The following is a 25,183-nucleotide window of genomic DNA, read 5'->3' as shown; positions in this document are numbered from 1 at the left end:
TTTATATATTCTGTATATTTGAAAAATTTATTTTGTCTTTACTCAGGTTGCCTTTGTCTTATGTTATATCTCGTTTGAAGATCTAAAACAATTTAGTATGAAAAATACACAAAAACAGAAGAAATCAGGATGAGGCAAATACATTTCAACAGCACTAATATATTTACATATTTATATGTGTGTGTCCTCATTTAAATAAGGTAAATGTGTGTATGCCTGTGTGAAGGCAATGCAAAGGGTGTGGCAATGTGAAAGCACTCCGGTCCACCTGTCTGTGTCAAATTGACTGTATCCTGCCACACTATTCTCATGTGTTACACAGCCATGTGGAGCCTCTAGTATGTTAGCCAAACATATACAAGCTGCCTATATTAAATTATTAAATACATTTGGTCTGATCCTCTCAGTCTCAACACATTATTGGTCAACTCCAGGCCAACAGAATTAACAATAGACAGACGGATTTAGTCTGTTGATAAGGTAGTTAGTATTTCTATAAGGAGCACACAATGGTCTTCTCTCTAGAGACGGATATGTCCTTCACTAAACACACAAACTGATAAAGGCTGTTCTGCCTTCCAACACCAGTATCCACCCTCTCTAACACTGTTGGTTACAAAGTCCTCTCTTTGTCTTTATCAATATGCGAGGAACTCCAGAACCCTTAACAAAAACAAGATGTTCTTGTCCTCATGTCTATGCCTCCAATGTACAGTCAACTGAGATCTGACAGTAAAAATAAATATTCACAGATGCAGAATTAGCATTTCACACACTAGTCATATTATCCATTTTAAACCGGCAGAGAATCTGTACATCTGCCTTAAACTTCACTTCAAAATTCACCTTCTCCCCCAGACAGCTTAAGCACATGGTAACCTACATGGTACATAAAGTAACTAATTTTAGGAGAATTAATTTATGTTAATCTGACACCACAGCCTGTAGGCCCAGTTCTGGCATGGAGGTGTTTTAGTGGGCCTGACCCCAGGTATCTGACCTCTAGACCTACTTATTCATGCGATTATCTAATCAGCCAACCATGTGGCAGCAGTGCATTGCATAAAATCTTGCAAATACAGGCCAGGAGCTTCAGTTAATGTTCACATCAACCATGAGAATGGGCAAAAAAATGTGAGCTCAGTCATTTTGTCTGTGGCATGATTTTTGGTGCCAAACAGGCTGGATTGCGGATTTCTGTAACTGCTGATCTCCTGGGATTTTCACGCACAACAGTCTGTACAGTTTACTCAGAATGGTGCCAAAAACATCCAGTGAGTGGCAGTTCTGCGGATGGAAACGCCTTGTTGATGAGAGAGGTCAACGGAGAATGGCCAGACTGGTTCGAGCTGACAGAAAGGCTACGATAACTCAGATAAACGGCTACGATAACTCAGATGTGCAATTGTAGTGTGCAGAATAGCATCTCAGAATGACCAACACATCAAACCTTGAGGCAGATGGGCTACAACAGCAGAAGGCCATGTCCACACCACAGTGTTCCTAACAAAATGTTCAGTGAGTGTATATCTGGACAAAGATTTCATAGCAATTAGAGGAAAAGTGTCAGAAGAGGCAGGGAAAGCGGGATGCAAAGGGGTTAGAGTGCAGAGGGGAATAAGGCTGCTTTTTCTCAAGGGAACTAGGGTGTAGAGGCAACATTCCCAAGGCATGTCAGCCTATATAGAGAGAAATACCAGAGCAAAAACACATCCACGGGAACTGATAAGAGTGAAGACAAAGAAAGCTAACTAAGATATAAAGATTGAGAGTGAGTGTATGTGAGAGAGGGATATATAAAATTACACAAAGATTTAATGCCAGAGTTCTTATACTTTCTCAGACAATGCAAAGACATACTTGCTATAGCTATTGGTTAATTTAATTTAGGTCTTTGTTCTATAGCCATTGCTTGTTTAAGCGTAAAAATGCAGCACAACACGATGAGAGCATTGTGTATTGAATGGGAATGGAAAGAAAAAATAAAATGTCCCCCTTCAAAAGAAGCAACGATCCAGCTCCTTGCCACATTATTTCTACCTAGAAGACAATAATTAAGATACAAACAGTGCCACATAGAAAGGATGTTTCTCCACTGGAAAAAAGGAAGGCTCTATTTAGCTTGAGACAGAGTTTTAAAACAGACGTCTGGAATGTTAATCAGATCCTTGACTTATCTGCAAGACCATACAGGATATATGAGAGCAGAATGAGACTAAACATCTTTTCTGAACAATCAAGCTTTCACAATGATGTGACACAAAAGGAAACTCCTGCATATTGAATTTTTGAATCATTTTGAAACACACAGTCAGTCCAAGAGCATAAAACTTTTCAAATGAAACAATTGTCTGTAATACACACACATATACATACCCATAGCCAACATGCTTTTCTAACTGTATCGCATGACATGCAAAGAAGGCTTACCCTCCTGGACTCTGGGCAGGTTGGACTGATCCACCTCCAGTTCTGCCATGACTGTGACACTGCTCAACAACTCATGCCTTTCAGATCTGATCACAGCACCACCTGTTCTCATGACAGAGAGACTCCAGTTAGCAATGAACCAAGGGGCCAGTATTTTTTTTTATCACTGCAATTGTCCTAACAGACAGACAGTTTGCCATTAGTTCATTAAATCTGATTTCCATATGACACACATAGTGTTAAAGGGATAGTTTAATTAAAAACAGAAAAGTCTCTCATAATTTACTCACTCTCATGCTATCCTAGATGTGTACGATATTCTCTTCTAAGATTTTTAGAAGAATATCTCATCTCTGATGGCCAGAAATCCAAAGCTCCAAAATGCATTTAAAAGCAGCACAAAAGTAATCCATAAGACTCCAGTGGTTAAATCCATGTCTGGTGTGGGTGAGAAACAGATCAATATTTAAATCCTTTTTTACCATAAATCTCCACATTGTTACTTTAAAAATGTGAAAGTAAAAGTGGAGATTTATAGTAAAAAAGGACTTAAGAATGTTTCTCACCCACACCTATCATATTGCTTCTAAGACATGGATTTAACCACTGGAGCCTTATGGATTACTTTTATGCAATATTTTGGAGCTTCAGATTTCTGGCCATCACAGATGAGATATTCTTCTAAAAATCTTAATTTGTGTTCTGCAGAAGAAAGAAAGTCATACACATCTAGGATGACATGAGGGTCAGTAAATGATAAGAGAATTTTCATTTTTGGGTGAACTATCCTTTAATTCATTGGGCTAGTGCTGTATGGCAAAAGCTATTAAAACACTAAAAAAAAAAGCATATCCACACCAAAACACAAATTACACTCAGTAGTGAAGCATTTCCATAAAATAAAGTACAACTCAAATAAATAAATAAACTAACATTTTAAATAATAATAAAAGTAGATACATATAATCCTTAAGTTTATTATCTGTAAATAAAATAAATACAAAAATGTATTTATCTTCCAAAATGTAGTCCATAGCTTATGGAAATGGAAATTAACCTTAAAAATAAACAAATATAAAAACCCCCCTCAAATTTAGGCTTTAATCCAGAGAACATGAACACAAATGCAAGCAGCATAAATGTTATTTTTCTATAATTGCTTAACTTACATATTGACCAAAAACATGTAGAAAACACAGTGTGGATTCTAAAAGAGTTAGCATGCAACTGCAGCACTAATGCAAAATCGCACCAAATTTAAATAAAGCGAAACTAAAACAACGAAAAGTAACCTCAAGCAAAATCGTCCCGACAGCAGAAATGAAAATGAATGAGGACTGTGCGGTAGATGGATTCCACTTCTCATTCCTCACGTTCACACCACAATGAAAGATAAATGATTCACTACAGACAGACAACTACTGTATCACTGTACGGAAACAGTCTCTTACCTGCACCGCGCACTTTTATTCGTACAAATGCTCTTTTATTTTGCCTAACTACTTGTTGAACACGATATAGCTTATCAAAACTGTCCAACTTCTCATAAACGCATATTTCGATTTGGCAGTATCTGAAACAAGCCTGACTGTAGTTCGCCAATTTTAAAGTTTCCGACTAGACAAAAAACCAAAAAAAAAAAACAAACGTCCTTAAGGATGGTAAGCCAGCATGGACAAACTTCTGCACTCTCCCCTCCCTCTCCATCCCTGCTCATCCAATCAAATTAAATCCTAATAATAAAGCACTTTCCTCTTCTTGTAAAATGTATGGGGGAAAACAACAACATGTACGATACAATGATCTTGATTTGAAATCCCCTAAATCACTCCACTACTACTGTTTGAGTAACTTCTGTCTTAATTTTCGAGAATTTATAGATCACAAATGACTATTTACTTATGTTTCTCACGTGCATCTAAGCAAATTAATATATATTTCTAAAATATGTAAAAAATAAATAAATAGAATTGCAATTTTCTGAATGTCCAAGCTATTCCTCAGAGGTGTGGTGTCAGTGTAGTATGACATTCTGCCCTCTGTTGGCAACATGGAGCACAAGCCACGTTTGAGCATTAAAATACATGCATTTAAAATGCAAACAAAAATATTACGTGAAATGGCCCATATTTCCCTTCAACACATTTCTTTTGTCCAGAACATACAATATAAACAATATTGACTTATTGCATTTTGTATTGTATATTGTGTATTGCAGTCAAGCCAAAATGTACCAAATGGACAACAATAGGCCTACAGCATGCAGCGGTGACTACTGGCTAGAAGTAGTTTCAAGCTCCAAATATACAGTATATATGCTAAATGTTTTCATATATAAAGTGTAAAATGCATACTACAAATTATCAACAGATATGGCATCCATTATAATATATGCATATATATTTAAGCAATTTCACAAAGAGTGCGATACTGCCCTTCATCAGCACTGCTGTGATATAGCCGCAGGTCGAGTGCCGTAGGTAATCACAGCAGTGCTGATGTAGGGCCATACAGCACGATTTCAAGTGTGATATTGTTTAAATACAACAGTTCAATGAACAAGTACATTTTTAAAAATAATTAGGAAAAACTGAGTACGGTCACAAAAAAATGCATTTGTGCATGGATCAGAATCTTCCGTTGCTGGTTCAAAACAAATTATGTGTTCAAGCTTCTCAAAACATCACTTCAGAACTACTAGTATAACATGTTTCGAACATGTTATTGGAGAAACAAGGATGTGTGTGTGTGTGAGAGAGAGAGAGAGAGAGAGAGAGAGAGAGAGAGAGAGAGAGAGAGAGATGGTTATGGCTAGTCAGTTTTCTGAAGATAATGTCATTTATGTGAAATGCATCCTATTTTCTCTGTGGAAAAATTGCCATCCAAACAGGGGTACTCCTCCCTATTTCCCAGTAGCTGGTGCGCAAGAGTCTTCACTGTAGAAACCGCAGTGTCCTCCGGCATTTTGTCCTGTCCAATGTGGAAAATCCGGTAAGAGGTAAGCACCTTGAGGCTATGCCTACATTAATCCGGATGCATTTGAAAACAGTGTTTTCGTTTCAAAACGCTTTCCATCCACACTAGTGTTTTCCAAAAGTTGCTCGTCCACACTGAAACTTATGAAAATGCTTAAATCATGTTACTGCGCATGCGGAAAATCCCTGTTGCATGTACGGTCTGAAATGCACTTGTCCTCGTGTTCCGTCGCCAGATACCAATTCAGAGTAAAATTCTCTTTGCCTTTGAAGGAACGTGATGTGATGGATGTACAAAGTAACATTTATTTTTAACAACGCTATCAAATTGAGTATCAAGTTCAACAGTGCCACTATAACACGGGCCACCATCTTGATTGCTTTGGTTGGATAGATCACATGACTGCGTCTCATGACAACAAATACATCATAATTTTCAGCTATATAATTTCAAATTATATCATAATTTGTTTGTGGAATAAAGGATATACAATGCTTGAATTGCCAAAAAAGTGAAGATTTCATACAAAGGTGTACACTACAGTCTTCAAAGACAAAGGACAACTGGCTCTAACAAGGACAGAAAGAGATGTGGAAGGCCAGATGTAAACCTAAACAAGAGGATAAGCACATCAGAATCTCTAGTTTGAGAAATAGATACCTCATTTGTCCTCAGCTGACAGCTTCATTGAATTCTACCCGCTCAACACCAGTTTCATGTACAACAGTAAAGAGAAGACTCAGGTGTACAGGCCTTATGGGAAGAATTGCAAAGAAAAAGACACTTTTTAAAAAGAAAAAGAAAAGGTTAGAGTGGGCAAAGAAACACAGACATTGGACAACAGATAATTGGAAAAGAGTGTTATGGATCTGAACCCCATTGAGCTTTTGTAGGATCAGCTAGACTGTAAGGTGTGTGAGAAATGCCTGACAAGACAGCCACATTCTATGGCAAGTGCTACAGGAAGTGTGGGGTGAAATGTCACCTGAGTATCTGGACAAACTGACAGCTAGAATGCCAAGGATCTGCAAAGCTGTCATTGCTGCACATGGAGGATTTTATGATGAGAACTCTTTGAAGTAGTTTAAGAAGTTCTGACATTTGTTTTTCAAATTGTAATAAGCCATTGTTCACATTATTAATGTCCTGACTCTACATTGTGATCAGTTGAATGCCACTTTGGTGAATAAAAGTACCAATTTCTTTCCATTAGAGCAAAATCTGTACATTATTCCAAACTTTTGGCCGCTATATATATATATATATATATATATATATATACACACATTTTAAATTGTACTAAACTGTATTACATATTGTGCTGTGTTGTATATTGCATTTGATGTTGTATTGCTTTGTATATTGCATTGTGTTTCATGTTGTAGGCTATTCATCAAAACAAACTTATCTAGCATAATAAGCTTCAACTATTTAAAACTTTCACAAAAAATGTAACCAGGATGTGAGTGTCTTCTATCCTTTTAAAATGCCTCTTCACTGCACATGTCTGCTCTGTCCGATTATTCTCCACGCTTTGCAAATGTCAACAGTGCATCACTAATACGACTTTGCCAGTGGAAGATAAACAAATGTCGTGCTCTTCTCAGTGGACTGGTAATCTGGAGCACCAATGTCCCTGAAGTTCTTATGCCATACAGTAGCTGTTAAAACATATGCTTTCCTTAGGTTTTCTGTGTAAACACAAATCAACAATATGTGTTTGAACAATGAGTTTGAGTATTTCAATCTTGAAACATCATTGGGAAAAACTTGAACGTTAGAATGAAAATATCTGAAAACATTTGACAACTCAGCTATATTAAGATGCAAATAATGCACGTTTATTGCTTTTGCGGAGATATTATTGTTGGCATCAGTGTGGCTGCATGAGCTCTCCATAAAATCTGTTTACCTATGCATCAGTTCACCAACTACCTCTCCATTGTGAGATTGTGAAATATATTTTCATTCATTTCTATTTCAAAATCATGGGCTAAATATTGACATTTTTATAAAATCATCAATTTATGTTTTCTGCAGTCTCAAAAGATTATAAACGGCCATTTGCACACATGTGTTCCCAAATGTACACATTCAGTAAAACTGGTCAATGAGATTCTAAGGTTGTAAACCGAAGACCTGATTCACAGCTCATCCTACAGTATGTCATTTTTTGCCATTTGTTTTATTTATGGACATTTATTAACTCAATAATATCAGAATGTGAAAATAACCCCCCCATAAAAGTGTCATAAAAGTGTTCCATATGACTTGTGCTCTATATTCTAAATCCTCTGAACATACAGCTTTGTGTGAAGAGCAAAAGAACAAAATTTAAGTTGTTATTCACTGAAAATCTTGCATTTGCCCTAGCTCTCTTCAGTGCATTCATAAATGAAATGTTCTTTCTAGCTGCAACCTTTCAATTAATTGGATCCATTCTGAAAATCGATTCGAATGATTCACTCACAAATTGGGCTCATCCAGCCACAGTGATTCTCAAATTAAAAGCTCACTGGATGGGATGATTATTATTGAATAACAATGTAATTTCTTTTGTATCTGTTCCTCACACGAAGCTATCATATGACTTCTTGGGTACATTTTGGATATTTTTTAAAGCTTGAAAGCAGTACCAATTCATTGCAATTTTAAAAAGAGCAAACAGTACATTCTTCAAAATTTCTCACGTATTCAACAGAAGAAAGTCATAAAGATTCAGAATGACAAAGTGAGTAAATAATGAGAGATTTTCATTTTCATTCCTTTAATAATTTGCAAAAAAATTAAAATTTGCAAGTAAACTGAGTGCAAATGATTAATTTATGTAATGCTGATATCAAATGATTAATTTAATATAATAATAAGTGCTGCCGCTGATAAAAGTGGCTGCAGTCCTAAGTCCAGATGAATTCTCCATCTCTGATCTCAATGATCTCCTGCAGAGGGCAGCAGGCACAGGACATTACCCCCTTCTTAGCAGAGAGAGAGTGAGACCATTAATCTGAGCCAGACATTTAATCTGAAAAATTACAATTACACCATATTTCAGTGTTCCAGAAAGCTCCTCTGCAGAGGAAAAAAAAACATCTTTAATCTCTTACATTACCTGCTCTGAATGCTTATGCTGTTCCTTTTGCATGTTCCAAAGTGCCTGGGCAGATTCCAAAAGAGACCCTTAGAGAGGTAAAGGGAATGACAAGTGGCTACTATTTTAACATGTAAATAAAACTTATTTATCTTGGATTAATTCCATTTTCATGGAAATATGGTAACACTTTACAATAAGGTTAAGGTTAGTTAATGCAATAAACATGAACAACGAACAATAGTGTACAACGGTGCTAAAGGCACAACTTAAGGAAAATTAGCTTTTTCTGGTCACAAAATGTATCAAGATCGAAAAAGTTGATTTATTTTTATTGAATATTGATGGAGCAACATCATTTGTGTGAATAAAATAAATAAATAAACCATATCGCCTAATTTTACCTCTTTAAATTCCCCCTTTCCAAAAAGCCCAGTCTGCTCTGATTGGTCAGCTGGCCCAGTCTGTTGTGATTGGTCAACCACTTAGAGTGTGTGTCCAAAATGTAACACCCCTTACATAACATAAGAGTTTCAGCTTAAAGCAGCTCTTAGGCAGGCATAATGCAAATGTGTTACTAGTAATGGCTGGACAAACTAGGCATTTCAGACAGATCAGGAGCAATGTTTTCTGTGAGAGAGTGTTACGTCCTTTGGCGTGGACTTTGTGTTTTGTAATTTTGCAAACCTTTTACATGCACAAACAGCTATATTGCACACTAAAGGAAAGGTAAAATCCCCAAAAGCATCACTTCACATTGACGTAAAATATTTGCACGCTTTATTTAAATATTTTCAGCTTTTAATGTATCTATTAATTTTTCATTACATCTAATACTGGAATATTTGAATTCAGTGCCATTAACATCTTTCTAGAGAGACTGCAATAGCTGTATGTCAAAAAGTAAAATCTAACTTTAAATAAATGCAAAACTAAAACTAAAAAAGCCTCCAAGCCTTCATTCCTTCTCTATCCAGGGTGTGTTATCAGGGTTTGGGAGTAACGGAATTCAAAATTCAAATATAAGTAACTGTATTCCACTACAGTTACAATTTAAATCATTGATAATTAGAATACAGTTACATATAAAAAGTATTTTGATCACTGAAGAGATTACTTTGCATTTTATTGTCATTTATTTCATTTAATATTTAGTCTTTTCAGATGAAAAACATTTATACATATAAATGATGTGATCCAAAGTGCATCTGAACAGCGCTGAAACACTTTCTTATGATGTGTTACATTCATACGAGCAGACGGAGAAGTAAGTTTGAATTAAGTTTGGAGCAGAAGAAATAGAAATAAAACTTAATGCATGTTACAGACACAATCATATTTTTTATCAAGAAAATTATGTTGGATCATAATTTCTTTTTTCTAGTAAGATCTTTGATATTAGGGCAAAAATCACATTCTTGATAATAATTATTGTATTGTATTTCTGTAAAAATATAAAAAAATCCTTAAAACAAGATCAATTTGATTGATCTTGTTTTAGAAACAACACTGCTTAAGATATTTAGGTTTTTCAGAGAATGTATTTTTAACATGTGTATTTTGTCTTACTGTACTGGAAGAGTTATTTAGTTTTTATAGTCAAAACATGTGAAAAAATCTACCTGAAGAAGTAATCCAAAGTATTTAGAATACGTTACTGAACTTGAGTAATCTAATGAAATACATTACAAATGACATTTCACAGCATGTATTCTGTAATCTGTAGTGGAATACATTTCAAAAATAACCTTTCCAACCATGTCTGTAATATTGTTCCCATTTTGCCTTTCGAAAATTAAAACACTAAATTCACATTTGTGTATCTCGTAGCATGTCTGCGTTTTTACCTTTTATTTCTTGTCTTCAAATGAGTTCTTCATGCAAAGAGCATGTAGATGAAATATAATTTTAATCAGTTACCTGCTGTGGACTGCTGGAAGGTAGGGCTCTGTATACTGATACTTGTAAACATGGCAAGTTTCTCTTCACCAAAGCCTCGGGATTGGGCCACAGCACTTCAGGAGGGCCCATGAGCTCTGTGTCTTGTCCTATCTGCCCGTCCACTGGAGTCATTGATCTAAGAATCTCTATTAGCTAACATGCACGCACACGCACATGCACGCACAAACACACACACACACGCACGCACGCACGCACGCACGCACGCACGCACGCACGCACGCACGCACGCACACACGCACACACACACACACACACACACACACACACACACACACACACACACACACTGTAGTTAAACTGGTGAATTACTACACTTTTACTCTATTCTATAAACCAAAGGGTTTAAATAGCAATTTCTCAGTTTTTATGACAAAATATCACTGCTGGGGGAATCAATGAAAAAAAATGTCACCTCTCTGACAGTGTCGGCATCAGTGTGAACAGGCTGACTGTTACTCCATGAGCCACACAGCAGCAACAGACTGAGAGACATGCTAATATTCCCCTTCATTATCTCTGTAAAACAGCAGACAATGTAATACACACAAGAGTCTACAGCTCTATGCTCAAGGGCATCATTTTTGCAGGGTACAAGGGCATGAATCTTTTACATTGGGGACTCTCTAACAAGAACAATGCTTGTGGAATCTGCCTTAATGGTCACACAGGGAACATACTCCTCTTGACAACATACAGTAGTCTACCTCTCCACAGTTGAAAAGGGTTTTGTAAATAAATGGTTAGTTGACAAATAATATACATAAAACCTATGTAGATTTTAAGGGAAAGTATATATTTTAGGTGCTGTGAATGGTCAGGTTCAACAGTAGCTTTTCACAATTTTAAATCCCCTTTAGTTTTTTTCAGTTCTGAAGTATATTATAATAATATATATATATATATATATACACACACACTATACTATATATGATATTGAGGGCATGTGCTATTGTATTCAAAATTGTTTCGCTATAGTTTTAATTTTAAAATAATAATACTAATAAAAAACTCAAAAAGAGAAAGAAATCATTCCATAATTAATGCATTATAAGGTATTATAGTGGACAGTAATTTCCCCTACTAAATAGATCATTATGACATAATTATCAAAAAGCAAATCAAATTTGAATTAAATGGAAATTAGCACCAATTTTGAATAATTGTCCCCTTACTTCTAGTGATTCCAGAAGGTTCTATTCAGAGAGTTCTTGTACAGAGAAGTGTGGCTACAGTGAGATGAAGGCATTGTCTCACAATTTATATCCTCAGAGGAGCCTCTCTGACCAATTCGTTTTTGGTGTCCAGAGGGCAGTTATCTGGCCCATAAAGTGTGCCGGTAACTAACCCCATCACTGTCTCCTGTTCTACCCTCAATAGTAAATCCAAAAATGCATCTTCAGCGCAAGCAGAAATGCACACAGAGCAGTCATTTCCTGTTATCATAAACTAATATTCTCATCAAGCAGTTCCAGTTCATGACCATTCAAATGACTAACCATTAACTAACCCCAAATATAAGCCAAATATACAACCAATAATACATTTTTTGATTTGTGGGTCTTGATAAGTCATTGAGGATTATAGCAATCACTAAATGACCAAAAAGGAACATGCCGTACTCAATACAAGAAAGCGTCATGGTTAGTGTTGTAACCTTCGTAGTGTAGTATGTAGTGACACAAGGGATCTTTCTTGAGAGCCTCACATACCTCTGAACTTGAGAAAAGGCCAATGATAAATTTTGCACTGAGGAGCTGAGATTAAGGTATGGCCATTTACAGTGGTAGGTCTAGTGTTGTGGCAAAGGGGTCCCTCCCTAGCACCAACCTCTCTTGTAGGAAATGAAAGCACTGACCGAACTGCACATCTCTGCAGGTCTTCAGACCAGGAAGAACAACAATTTGCAAACAAGCGCCACTTTAGGGCATAAAGCTGCATGCACAGAGCGCTAGATGGCCCTATAGTTAGTTATCGAGCTTGAAATCATGATCACCAAGGAGACTGATGTCAAGATGTACAGTGAAAAAGGAGTTACATTTTGGTCTGTTTACACCCAAAACCAACTGGATAGCTTCAGACGACATTAATTAAACCACTGGAATCTTATGGATTACATTTATGCTGCCTTTATCTCCTTTTTGGAGTTCTGGCCACCATTCACTTGCATTGAATGGATACCTACAGAGTTGATATATTCTTCCAAATAACTTTGTTTGCATTCAGCAGAAGAAATTCATACACATCTGGGATGGCATGTGGGTGAGTAAATGAAAAGAGAATTTCATTTTTGGGGGAACTCTCCCTTTAAGCTCAACTGACAGCATTTGTGGCATAATCTCAATTACCACAAAACATTTATTCCGAATTCTACCTCCAAAACAGCAGAAATCTGTTTTACAGTGAGTCACTTACAAAGGAACGGAACATGGCCAATCCATCAACATTAAAATACTCACTGTTTCAAAAGTATGTCCACAAGTAAAAAACAAATGGGTGATAACATGATTTTAATCCGATAAAATCATGTACTAACCTTTTCGGTGTAAAGTTATAGCCATTTTTACAACTTTGTGGTAATGATGGCATAATGCCGACGATTTATCCCTTAAAAACGAGGATTTAAACAATTTTACAGCTCAAATAATACCCCAATTTTTAACAGAAGAATTATATTTATAAAAATAATAAGATTTACATTTTATCTCCATTTCTATCACCACTGTCATCATATGCTACACCTAAAACACATTAATATCTTCTGGAAACTATAGGTCACTTGCTATAGTGACCAACAGGTGGCTCAACTGAGCAAACAAATCCATCCAACCTGGCTTGCAGTCAATTCATTTGCTGATATAGTAGAGTTTAACATTTTTGGAGTAGTTAAATGAAATGAAACAATATGAAAACAATCTTTTCTTAAGTTTTTCCCCTTTTATTATTTTACAGCAGAGAGAATATAAAGCATTCAGAAAACATCTTTCATATTTTAAGGGCAATTCAAAACATTTTGCATGGCTTCAGCAGCTGAATTCTCTTTTTTAACATATCCATCGATTCAGTGACTCTTTAACATGCACAGTTACAAAAATAAATTGTTCAAACCAGGGAAGGGAAGAAAAACAGACATTTCAAAATAAAAAATAAAAGGGGTTAACTTAGTAGGGGTATTTGGAAAGGAGAGGGCTACATAACTGGGAGAGACAGAGAGAAAGACTGCTAGAGAGGAGAGGAAAGTAGATCTAACACTAGTTTAACATGCAAAGTGTAGAGAGCCCCAAGTGTAGCTTGTAATAAAGGCAGGGCCAATATTTTCTGGGTTTGAAAGGGATGAAAACGTGCAGCTCCATGAAGGGTGTCGTATAAGCACTGTCCTTAAACTACTGCGCTCTAATCTCACAATACTGCCATTTGCATAAGAGTAAATCAGCTATGTGTATCCAATACATCACTTTACCCATTAGCTCTACAGGTCTCCACTTCAGGAATTGCTTATTGCTCAGTGTCCATGAGTGGTAAAACTTGGTGGGCCCTGTTTTCCCTGTGACTACCTTTCTAAAAAAATGGGAGCGGTAAACAGAAGAGGAGCAAAGGCAGTCTCTCAAAGTAGTTGGTGATGTGATAGAAAAACAAAAGTGATGAGATATCTTCTGTGGGCTGAGCTGTGATACCATTAAAGAAGAATTTTCAAAATGAACCCGTATGCAACCAAATGAGGTTACTGTCTGGCATTTATAAACTACAGCTAAAACACACATCTATGGCTATAGTAAAGGTTGTGACGATGATTAGATCTGAGCAGCACTTTATTTCATTATTGTGATACAGTATATCCACGGCAGTTTGTTTGTACAGTGACTATAGAATCTGGATATGGAGAAGCTGAACTGTTTTGCGAAGTTGATGGAGTTTCTACCACTGAAACATCCATGCGTATATTTACACAAGTAGCAGACACATTCATACGAACCTATTCCATTTGAATGGGCTTGAGCACTCTTATACAACACCAGTGCCACTCTGTTGCAGGGGCAATGGAAGTTTCTACGGTATGCCAACTCAGCTCACACAGATGATAAAAAAAAAAGCATGACATATTCAGAATCACAGTCATTTGATCAGGACGGACTGGCTCATTTACCAATAAGCAGCAGCTAATTCTCAAGTGACTTGCTCCACCTCCATTTTTCCAGTTTGGCACCTGAGATAAGATAAAAAAGTGAACTCGACAGCAAGTGGCGAAATTCACATACAAGGTTTCAACTGCACTAGTGCCATGGACACTTTAACATGGATATGGACACAGTTCTGTGGTGTGTTTTTGTATGAGGTACACGTTTTGACCTGTTTTTTGTGTGGTTAAGCTGTTGAAGAAATGCAAATGTGAATGAAGAAAATAGAGTGAAAGTGAATTCAATGCAGTTTAAGACTAAACAAGAATCCTAATTCCTATTTGGAAAAAAATAAAACAATTCATGCTGCCCCTGTATGTATGAGTACTGACGATTTTGTACTGCAAGTTACGTGTCTGCTGCCTACTTAGAAGCCCTCAATCTTATGAAGTTCTGCAACCCATGAAATCATCTGCTTTACAGAACAATATTTCTTTGACAAGTCTACCTGACTACCAAATCTACAAAAATAAGCATGCTTTGGGTGCTGTTTAGCCACCCGATTATCTATGTTACCCATGCAAGCATAATAAGACTCAAGTTGCCACCACGGTGCATCAGCTGACAACTTAAAACTGCTACCGGAATGATGAATGCAAGGCAAGAACCGCAGTCCTTGTGGGTTCATCTGGCAGTTCCAATAGAAGACATGAGTTATGACAAACCCATAAATTCCTGGTGCATTAAAATGAAATACACAGAGAAGAAAATATGGACAAAGAAACCCATGGAAAAGTAACGTAAAGGAATTTTTGCTTGAAAGAATTACTTGCTATAGCCAATTAGTCCCTTATAAACCGTACATGCAGACAAACAGCTCGCTGGAGTCAGGCACTTCCAACATAAGCACTCTGAAGAAAATATTTACATATGATTCTCTTTAACAGAGAAACAAATACAAAAGATGACAAAAAGTTTTAACTTTGAACATAAGGGGAAACTGAACTGGAATATATACACATTATCTTGTGCATTATCTTATAAACTGTTTTCAGGTGCCATTATAACACGCGTGTTTAGATATTTACTCATTTTCTGCGAATATGTAATAATTTTCAAAAGCCACACTGGAAAATGTATTGATCTTTGGAGGTCTATCGGCCCCTCGACGACCTCGACGGTTTTAGCACCAAAGAATCCCCTTTACATGCATAACAGGAAATCTCTTTTACGGTTGTTCATTTAGTGCAGAACTGTGGATTTAGCAACTTTGTTTCAGCATACTGTACGTGTGAGCGATAAACGGTTTGCTCTAGGTCTTAACTGTCAACTCGCAAGGTTTTTTGCACATCTTGTTGAACAAAACTATCTAAACTTTAACTTTAAATCTGCATAATGCTGCAGTTAGGGATACTATTTCTGTAGAATCCAAATATACCCAACAACATAAAAAAAAAAATCTAATCTCATTGACATTACAAATGTACTGCCAACAAAACACCAAACACATACAAATAAACTAAATGGGATATGTGAGAGATTTAAAGATCCTTTCTGAAATACACCTTCATCCGAGACCCTCTCCGTGTTCACTGGTTATGCAGTTGAATGCAAGTGAATTTGATCACATTGTACCGTATGATTATCTGTTCAGCAATGATTAACTTCCTGTGTTAAGCAGTAGCATTCACTTTACTTGGCACCATTGGCAAATAGATTCTTGGTAGCCCCAAAAACAAACAAACAAACAAATGTAAACATAACATATTTGTCTAATGATCATTTTGCCTTTTCTCCTACCTCGTTAATACAGTATTTTTCATAATTGCAGGAAAGTCATGCTTTAGCAAAATGTTCTTCTCAAGAACAAAGGAAAATAAAATATTCTTATAGTGAAATAGTTTTACAGAGCATAGCCACTAATGCTTTTGATCTTTTTTTGTATCTTTGTTCATTTTGTCATGCACATACAGTAGCTTGACTTTATCCCAGGTATTTACAGTATGTACAAGTGATACAACCATACTTCTTATGCATTCAAAGAAAACTATACAAATATTCAGATTTTTATGCTAATATGTTTTGATCCCTTTCAATGAGCAAAATAACATATTTCTAAAATACAACCCGGCTTAGATAAATGTTTTACTTCACATACCAGCAACCCTCTTTATGTACAGGATCCGCTCAGCTGTCAAAAATATGGATTTGTTTGACCCCAGGCATGGGAACCTTTCAAAGTATGTCAAGGATATCAAGGCAATGTATGTCATATTCCCTATAATGGCTTAAAAATGATTTTCAGCAAAACAAAACCTTCAGCAATGACCATTAGAAGCCTGAAAGCATTTAGAGAATGGAAAAAGAAACTTATAACCAACTTGCCAATAGTAAATTATGGGCAGAGGTGATGGCATTTGGTGTCTCCAGTACATTCATGGAGTTTTAAACAATATGAACAAAAAGACAGTGGCTTATTTTCAAGTAAGACAAGATCTGCCTAGAGCGATTCACCGCACTGTAATTTTCTTTACTTGGCTAACATCTGAAATTAAGCTTTACAGGTGAAGTTGATATTTACCATAGAATTAATTTGAGACAAAATTTTGCAGAATAAATCAATGGATGAAATCATCAATTTGAAAATACTTAACGATTTACATTTTATGCACATATGCCATGTTAGCAAAATAAAATCTCAAATTTGACTCGTCACACCTGCACATTTCCCTCTTACATTCATTAGCTGCCCAATCCCCTTGAAACTAGGAGAAAACGGGCAACGATAAGGGACAGACTGGAAGATTTTTGTGATGAATTTGTCTGGCTGTGGATTAAAGCATGTACAAAAATCAATCAATGAATTATTCACCATTTTTGGTAACACTATTATCCACTAAACGTATAATTTAATCTTTAAAAACTATGTAATAAACTTGTAACAGGCCCGGCCATCTTTATTTGTCAACTCCATATTTTGTCACAATCTTTCAATCTTCCTTTATCTTCTCTCCATGAGACACTGAAGAGAAGGACTTCATCTGTCCAATTCAGCTTTTCCCCCCTTTTTAATGCTCCTCAAAAATGATAAATAAATCCATTAAAAAGTGCAAAAAAATGCCACGAAGCTCATGTAGTTCCTCCAAAAACAACGTCCAACGTTTGTTTAGCTCCACAGAGTTTGGCTCTTTCCCTCAAAAAAAAAAAAAGATAGAAGGAATAAAGAGATATGAAACAATGCAGTTGTTTTGTAGCAGAAGTAGTATCAGTCATAGTAAGAGTTCTTGCTATTTTTCTTTCTCTTCTTGTAAAATGTATCAGGTTGAAACTGAAGAACTGAAAAGAGTCTGGAGAGTAATGTCACATTGTGAGGGGGCTCTTCTGAACGCTCTCATGTTCCCTGGCCTTTCTCAATTCTCTCACTCTGAAAAACAACAGACAGGCATTAAAGAACACAGGTTAAACATCTCATGCCATTTTTAGCATTTATCTTAGAGAGCAGAGTCCAGACCAAGCCCCAGTTAAACAGAAAAGAACACTGTTATGCAAAGATGCTTTCCACAGCAGAAGGTACAGACATTGTTTGCACTCTGTAAAGTTTCTATTAACATAAAATAAACATTAACTATTAAATGGCATTGTTGTTTTCATGTTACATTGTAACTTGTAAAGGCAACAGCATTTGACCTTTGAGCTGCAATTCAGGTATACTTCATTAAAACCATTAAAATCATTGTTCATTTTATTAACAAAAAAGAAAGAAGCAAAAATCAAGGTTCCAGTGAAGCACTTACAATGGAAGTGAATAGGGCCAATTTTTGAAGGCTTTAAAAGCAGAAATGTGAAGCTCATAATTTTATAAAAGCAATTAGATTACTACTTCTGTTAAAACTTTGTATTACTTAAGCTTTAAAATTGTTTAAATGTTTCTTTTTACGGTCATTTTAGGGTTTAGGTTTTATGTGGTCATGGCAATGAAGCTGTAAAATTGCATATTTTAAACAGAAAAAGTAAGTAAGCGATTTTATTACATTACAACTTGTGACTATATGTAACCCGCACAAGAAGAGACAGTCACAATGTAAGTCAAACTGCGTTTTATTGCAGGCAGGCAAAAAGTACGATCAAGGGGCAAATCCAGTGAAGAGTAGTCAAGGGGAGCGAGAGGTCGAAGCCGGGGAATCGGAGAGAGTAAAGGGGGCAAATCCGGGAGAGTAGTAGAGGGGAGCGAGGGTCAAAGCCGGGGTAAACAGGATCAGCGAGACACTAAACAGGGGAGCTAGGGGAACACTAGAGTTGGCAAGCTACGGGGTAAACAAGAGGAGAGCAAAACTAGACGAGACTAGCGGGGGGCAAAGACACGGGAAACTAAATACAATAACCAACCACCGTGAGACGAAAGGGTAGTGATATATATATATAGGGCGAGTGCAGGTGTAAACCATGACAGGTGATGAGACGAGTGCAGGTGAAACTAACGTGCAGGAGTGCAGATGACGCGAGTGCAGGTGGTCATAATGTTCTGGGGGATTGGAAACGCGTGAGAAACTCGAGGAAGGGAGATTGCCTACGAGCATGTGAGCGAGTAGGAGCAAAGTGGGCGTGAGGGCTCGAGCAAGCAAAAAGAGCGTGCAAGCTCGAGGGGGCGGAACGAGCGTGGGAGCTCGAGGGGGCGGAACGAGCGTGGGAGCTCGAGGGGGCGGAACGAGCGTGGGAGCTCGAGGGGGCGGAACGAGGGAGTGGGGTTCGTGACATTATACTTCTGAAACAGTGAGTATTTTTTGCTACTTATAAAGAAAAGGAGGGATGAGTCTTAACACATTTTTGTGGTAATGAACATTATGTATAACCTCAAATGGAACCTGGATATTTCTTTAATTCAAAGGAAAAACAATTATTATTTTTCCACCCCACTAGGATTTTTACCTCTAGTTTTGAATGTTTTAAGCATAAACCTTTCAAAATTGTGTTTTTATACATTTTATATCCTGTTAATGTGCAGTGTGATCTAATTCCATCTTTCTACTTAATTGGTATATTTTATAGTTTTACAATCAATTATATATAATTTCTACAAGTAAAACAGCATGTATTGTACAGACAAGATCTTTTGCAAATCTTCACTGAAAGAGTTGCCCCATTTTCATCATTGCCTCACCTTGTAAGTTTCTTCACTAAGTAGATATATAGGACAAAAACCTTAAAATAGTCTGCATTTCATTTAATACATAAATCAAGTCTGAAATACTGACATCTTTTCATCTTGTCATCTTTGTCAAGAAACTAAGGCTGTCTGTTCATACTGTATTTCTTTCAAACCTCTAATAAAATATTTAATATAGGTGACGATTGCATAGGGTTGTGGAACCAACTGTTTTTGTACAACACTAAATGGTTGCATTATCTATAATCAAACATTTGTGAGATAAAGGGAGATATAGAGACCGGTAAATACTGTACATATATAGAGAGTGTCAGTTCCCACTGCAGCATGTGCAATAAAACAGGCTTAAACTAGTTGAACTAGTCAGAACCAAAACACACAAGCAAGAGAGGCAGACAGTTTTCATTGGACTCGCATTCTCACAACAAGTCACATATTTCCCAGCATGCCTCATGGTCAAAGAGCAAAACCCATCATCATCATCATCATCATGCACCATAGTTTACATCAAACAACCTTCAGTTCTTCCGTCCATCATTTCCTCTTTACAAACAAAAGAAAGAAAACTTAAGAAAACTTAAACAGTTTAGACTGGAGAAAAAGGTGCTTGTATAATGTGGTATCACAGTGGTTAGTGTATAGCAAGGCATAACCATATCCTGAGGCCTTTGATCTCAGTCATCCGAGCTTCCAGTTGGTAGCTGTCATGCAAGCAGGCATCAGGCAATGGTGATTAAGGACAGCAAGAAGGAGCAAGAGGGGATAGGGGTCTTTGTGTGTGAGTGAGACGAGCGAGAAAGGGAGATAGACAGAAAAAAGGGAAACATACTGAATCGCTGAGGCTGCACTCACCCGCTTGAATAGTCTATGGTCCATCAAGGGGCTTAGCGTTAACAGCAAAACAACACCAGACAGCTATTAGCACACAGCAGATATTATAATGGAAAGGGGAAATGGAAAATGAGCCAAGTTGAGGGTGCAAAAGGGAAGGGAGGGGCAATAAGCAATCATGTCGACCACTCACTAACTCACTCATGATTAATGAATAATATATGTGAAGGAGAAAATAAAAAGAAATAGATTCCCTGTTCCATTTAAATGAATATGACCATTTTCACACTTTGGTGACATTAACAGCAAACTAACTACACAATGGGTAAAAACTGAGTTATAACCGAAATCGTGTCTCTTAGCCTGTGACCTTTGCTGTGACAGATGGGTTTAGCTAAACTATGTTCAGGTTTCGAGAACACTGAATGAGAATAGTGGCAAAGTTGGCATAGTTACTGCTTTTGGCTTTGTAGGGCAGTGTAGCCACTCTGATAAAGAGAATATGGAAACTAAACATGTATTTTAACACATCTGTATTTAAATCAGTGAGGGTTAATGGCATGGCCAATAGGGGGTGATGTGGAAGAGGGAGAATACCTGTGGCGACAGCGCCGTAGGAACCTCATGATCTTGCGAGCAGCCTGATCCTGCCTCTTTGTGAGCAGACTGCTTCTGAAACAGAAACATTACCATCATTCTTATACGGTACATTTAATTTACCATATTACATCTTGCACATTAGCAAAATGTCTTGAAGGTCAAAGTTTAGAACAGCATGACACCCGAAACAAATTCACAAGAGGTTTTGGCTTAATACAATACATCAAACACAAGTTAGAGTGAAATAAATTTGGACTGACTTTGAGGTAGCGATTTATCTCAGGGTAATAAATAGTGCTGAGGTATCACAACAGTTTTATTTTATCTAAGCAATAGGCATACAATTACAGCTCCTATCTTCCTGACTAGGGAAAAAACGAAATCAATAAAATTACATTATATGTCATTATAAGTTTCACTAACATATTTCACATATGCAATACAATCTGGCAACAAATTGTATCATAAGTTTCATGTCAATCATGGTACAAAAAACCCCTGTTTTTATCAGACTGTTCCAGGTTAATGTTCATGCACGCACAAGAGTAATAGTCTGAGGAACCTACGGCTGCTGCACAGATCTCAGCTTGCCTGGTGGACATTTCATGTTGGATGAAAGGACACCAACTCAACCCAGCAAACACAGAACTTCTCGTTTTTCAGCCAGCCAGCCCATCATATCTTCTTCAGTTCATCATACCTTTTCCATTCAACTAGATTCGTCAACAACTACACCATCCAAGACAGCCAGAAATCTCTGGGTTATGTTTGACGATCAGACCACATCGCAAGAACAGCCCGATCATGCAGATTTGCACTGTATAACATTAGGAAGATCAGACCCATTGTATCTGAGCATGCTACACAACTCCTTGTCCAGGCTCTTGTTATATCTAGACTGGATTACTGTAATGCTATTCTGGCTGGACTTCCTGCATGTACAGTCAAACCTCTGCAACTGATCCAGAAAACAGCGGCACGATTGGTCTTTAACAAGCCCAAGAGAGCGCACGTCACGCCTCTTTTCATCAAACTGCATTGGTTTCCAATGCTTGTTCGCATTAGATTCTAGGCATTGATGTTTGCCTACAGCGCAACCACTGGCTCTGTACCCCCCATCTGCACTCGTTACTTCAAGTCTATGTGCCCTCCAGTGGGTGAGCGGCACCTCAAGTTCCCATCTCACAGAGGCACAAAATAACTTTTTACGGATCTTCACTTCATTCGTTCCTCACTGGTTGATTGAACTTCCACACCCCCACCCAAGCAGATGATTCTCTAGCCACTTTCAACATCTAAAGTCACATCTCTTTCGAGAGCACTTGACCCAATCCTGTTGATTCAAAAACTGTCTTCTTTTCTACTAAAATAAAGGGAAAAAAAACTAAATTTATTATTTTTCACCACTGTCTCTCACCTTCCTCTCTACTTGTGCTTCTCTAAGCAAGTTGCAACTTTGTTTTACAGCACTTCTCTTATTATTGCCTCCTTAGGATGAATCACTTCTATTGTACTCATTTGTAAGTCACTTTGGACAATAAAAACTCTACCAAAAAGGTGATTGGTTCTATTAACTGAAAGGCAGGACTTCTATTCTTTCAGCTGCCATATTAAGTGTTATGAATTTTCCCATTAATTTTAAATGTGTGTTATGTATCCTTCCCCTTATTATGTCTGTGGTTACAGGAATGTGAGGTACCTGAGTTTGTGCTGAACCAGGGCAGCAGTAGCTGCTCGGCGGTGAGGCCTCAGCCTACTAAACTCTCTGTAGCTGCGGTAGCATTGCTGGATCAGCACGGCTGCCCGCCGGCTCTGCTGGAACTTCTTCTGCTCGTGGTAACTTCGGAACTTACTCTGGATAAGGATGGCGGCCTGCGTCATCTTCTTATAAAGTGCATACTGACACATACACAAACAGAAGACGTTAATTACAATAAATAAATTGCTCCCTATTTGACTCGCATTGCTATTAAAGGGATAGTTAACCATTTACTCACCCTCATATTTTTTCAAACCCATATGATATTCTTTCTTCCATGGGACACAAAGGCAACATCAGTCACCATTTACTGTCATTGCAAGGAGAAAAAATGCAATGAAAGTGAATGTTGACATATGCTGTTAGTCCCTAAAATTTCTCCTTTCGTGTTCCAAGGACAGAAGAATGTCATACAGGTTTAAAATAGCTTTAGGGTAAATAAATGATGGCAGATTTTTTTGGGAGTTAACTATACCTTTAAAGATTTTTTTTTTAATGTTTTGTTCAACCTTTAATCCAGACTCAAGAAATCTGCTTTACATATTACGTAACAATACAAAACAAATTACCTTCAAGGCTATCCATGTTAGCTTGCAAAGGAACAAAAAATTTAATTATGATGAATAGGAAACTCTGTGACCTTGCAGCTGAGAGCTCTTAGTGTCACATTCAAATAACATTGCCAGCCTTTGGTAAAGCCTTCTGTACTTGGCAATGTCAATTTTAGAGTATTTTAAGGGATTACCTGCTTGTACTTCCTGTAACAGCGCTGAATGACAGTGGTGGCTACTTCCTGTTGCTCGTGCAGTGGGCGTCCCTGGAGGGGGAGAGAAGAGAGGGGAAAACGGTTGGTCTAAGGATTAGGCAACCCCAAAGGAGATGGCCAACACCTGGAAGACATCCACAGACCCTGTTCACTTAAAATGGGAGGACAGATTATTTGGACAAACAGAGATAAGAAAGAGGCTTCTGGTTTGAGGGTTGAGATAGACCCAGACTTTCTTCACAAGTACAGCTTACAGGGTTTGGAAAGCAGATGCTTCTTAACCAGTGTGAGCTGTGGAATCTCTGTGGAAACTTATTAGAGGCTGCCACAGGAGACAGCACACTGCATTGACAGGTGGAAGAAGAGCAGGGCAATCGCTCCTATAAGCCAGGCCATGCGCTGGTTAAGCCACCTTACCCATGCTGAAGCTGTGGGGACTGACTACTCTGTGTTTGTGTAAGAGAGTGGCTGTGTGTCTTAGACAAATTGAAAGGATGAACAAAGGAGGAAAGAGACAAAGACACTACACAGACCCTCTATGACCTTAACAACAAGAGCTGAGCATAGACACAGCTTTTGGTACCTGAGTCCTGGCCTGTACCTTATACTTGCGGAAAGCGGTCTGCACCAGCCGTGCTGCCTCGTAGAGTTCCCTCTGCTCGGGATCGGATAGGGTGAGCTGGGCTAGCTCTCTCTCCACCTTGCTGTTTGAGGCTCGGAGAAACTCACTCCATTCTGCTGGAGCGGGCAAGGTCGGCTTCTCAAATGGGCCCACACGAATGGGCGAGTTGACCGGGCTCAGACTAGGGTTGGATGAAGGGGTCAGGGGTTCACTGTAAATGGGACTGTTCAGAAACCAACACACACAAATATGCATAGAGTTAGCTAAGCTAGTGTTTGATGCCTTAAGATGTCTTAAAATTATTTAAAATGAGTTAAAAAGCTATATTATAAAAATGTAACTTACAACTATAAATCTTAAAATGCTCGAAAATCGTTATATGGCATCATATTTTTTGGTTTTGATTCAAAGTCTCCTTTCAACAACTGTTTTTATTGAACAACATACAGTTCTTGAAACCTCTGGAATCACAAAATGAATTGTGATTATTTTAATCTAATTTATTCTTCCTAGTTTCTGTTAATTAAGTTCAGCATTCAGTAGAAGTACCAGAGGAAGTATCTTAGCCAACATGGGGAGCAGCCTTTGAATACCGTCTTGGACAAGGCCTTGGAGTCAAAAGTTTGGGAACCACCAAGATAGGCTCCCTACTGAAAACATAAAACAGCTTTTCCCAGCCTAAGCTGGTTTGTTGGTCTTGACTGGTCTCCAAGTCTGGTTTTAGAGAGGCACTTGTTAGCTGCTTAGGCTGGGAGACAAGTTGGCTGACCAACTTGAAATATCTTAGCCTGTCTTGGACAATGGAGAGCCTTGGAGTCAAAAAGGTTGGGAACAACTGGGATTGGCTCCCTGCTGAAAAAATAAAAACAGCTT

At 37.6% G+C, this 25,183-nt stretch overlaps 2 protein-coding genes and 1 long non-coding RNA gene across 13 annotated transcripts in view; all 3 read right to left on the bottom strand.

The window, feature by feature from the left end:
* LOC127619232 (coiled-coil domain-containing protein 50-like) overlaps positions 1-5,925 on the bottom strand; it is a 30,259-nt gene extending 24,334 nt beyond the window's left edge. For 6 of the 9 annotated variants that reach the window (XR_007967545.1, XR_007967546.1, XM_052092053.1 and 3 more), the window contains exon 1: positions 2,431-3,036. Coding sequence is in view for 7 of the 9 variants with exons in the window: in XM_052092053.1 (XP_051948013.1) it covers positions 2,431-2,542 (112 nt within the window). In the remaining 2 variants the exon portion in view is untranslated. Of the gene's footprint in view, positions 1-2,430; positions 3,037-3,881 lie in introns of those variants that run through there. The other 3 variants (XM_052092057.1, XM_052092059.1, XM_052092060.1) reach the window with 3 other exon arrangements.
* Positions 5,926-8,224: 2,299 nt separating this feature from the next.
* On the bottom strand, positions 8,225-10,604 carry LOC127619239 (uncharacterized). The gene is made up of 3 exons (XR_007967547.1): positions 10,415-10,604; positions 8,516-8,583; positions 8,225-8,381 (listed from the first exon to the last, which is right to left on the bottom strand). It is a non-coding gene; the product is annotated as an uncharacterized LOC127619239 (long non-coding RNA).
* A 2,785-nt stretch (positions 10,605-13,389) lies between these two features.
* Positions 13,390-25,183, bottom strand: part of LOC127619231 (calmodulin-binding transcription activator 1-like) — a 548,116-nt gene continuing 536,322 nt past the window's right edge. For 2 of the 3 annotated variants that reach the window (XM_052092050.1, XM_052092052.1), the window contains 7 exons: positions 24,290-24,533; positions 23,668-23,739; positions 23,492-23,512; positions 22,863-23,062; positions 21,161-21,235; positions 20,585-20,615; positions 13,390-17,992 (listed from right to left, as the gene is read on the bottom strand). In XM_052092050.1, the coding sequence (XP_051948010.1) occupies positions 17,960-17,992; positions 20,585-20,615; positions 21,161-21,235; positions 22,863-23,062; positions 23,492-23,512; positions 23,668-23,739; positions 24,290-24,533 (676 nt within the window). In that variant the 3' untranslated portion in view covers positions 13,390-17,959. The remainder of the gene's footprint in view (positions 17,993-20,584; positions 20,616-21,160; positions 21,236-22,862; positions 23,063-23,491; positions 23,513-23,667; positions 23,740-24,289; positions 24,534-25,183) is intronic. The other variant, XM_052092051.1, reaches the window with a different exon arrangement.

The sequence above is a fragment of the Xyrauchen texanus genome, chromosome 25 (assembly GCF_025860055.1).
Source record: "Xyrauchen texanus isolate HMW12.3.18 chromosome 25, RBS_HiC_50CHRs, whole genome shotgun sequence".
NCBI lineage: Eukaryota > Metazoa > Chordata > Actinopteri > Cypriniformes > Catostomidae > Xyrauchen > Xyrauchen texanus.
Note: the sequence above shows the minus strand (reverse complement) of the source record. Positions and strands in the feature narration are given on the sequence as shown.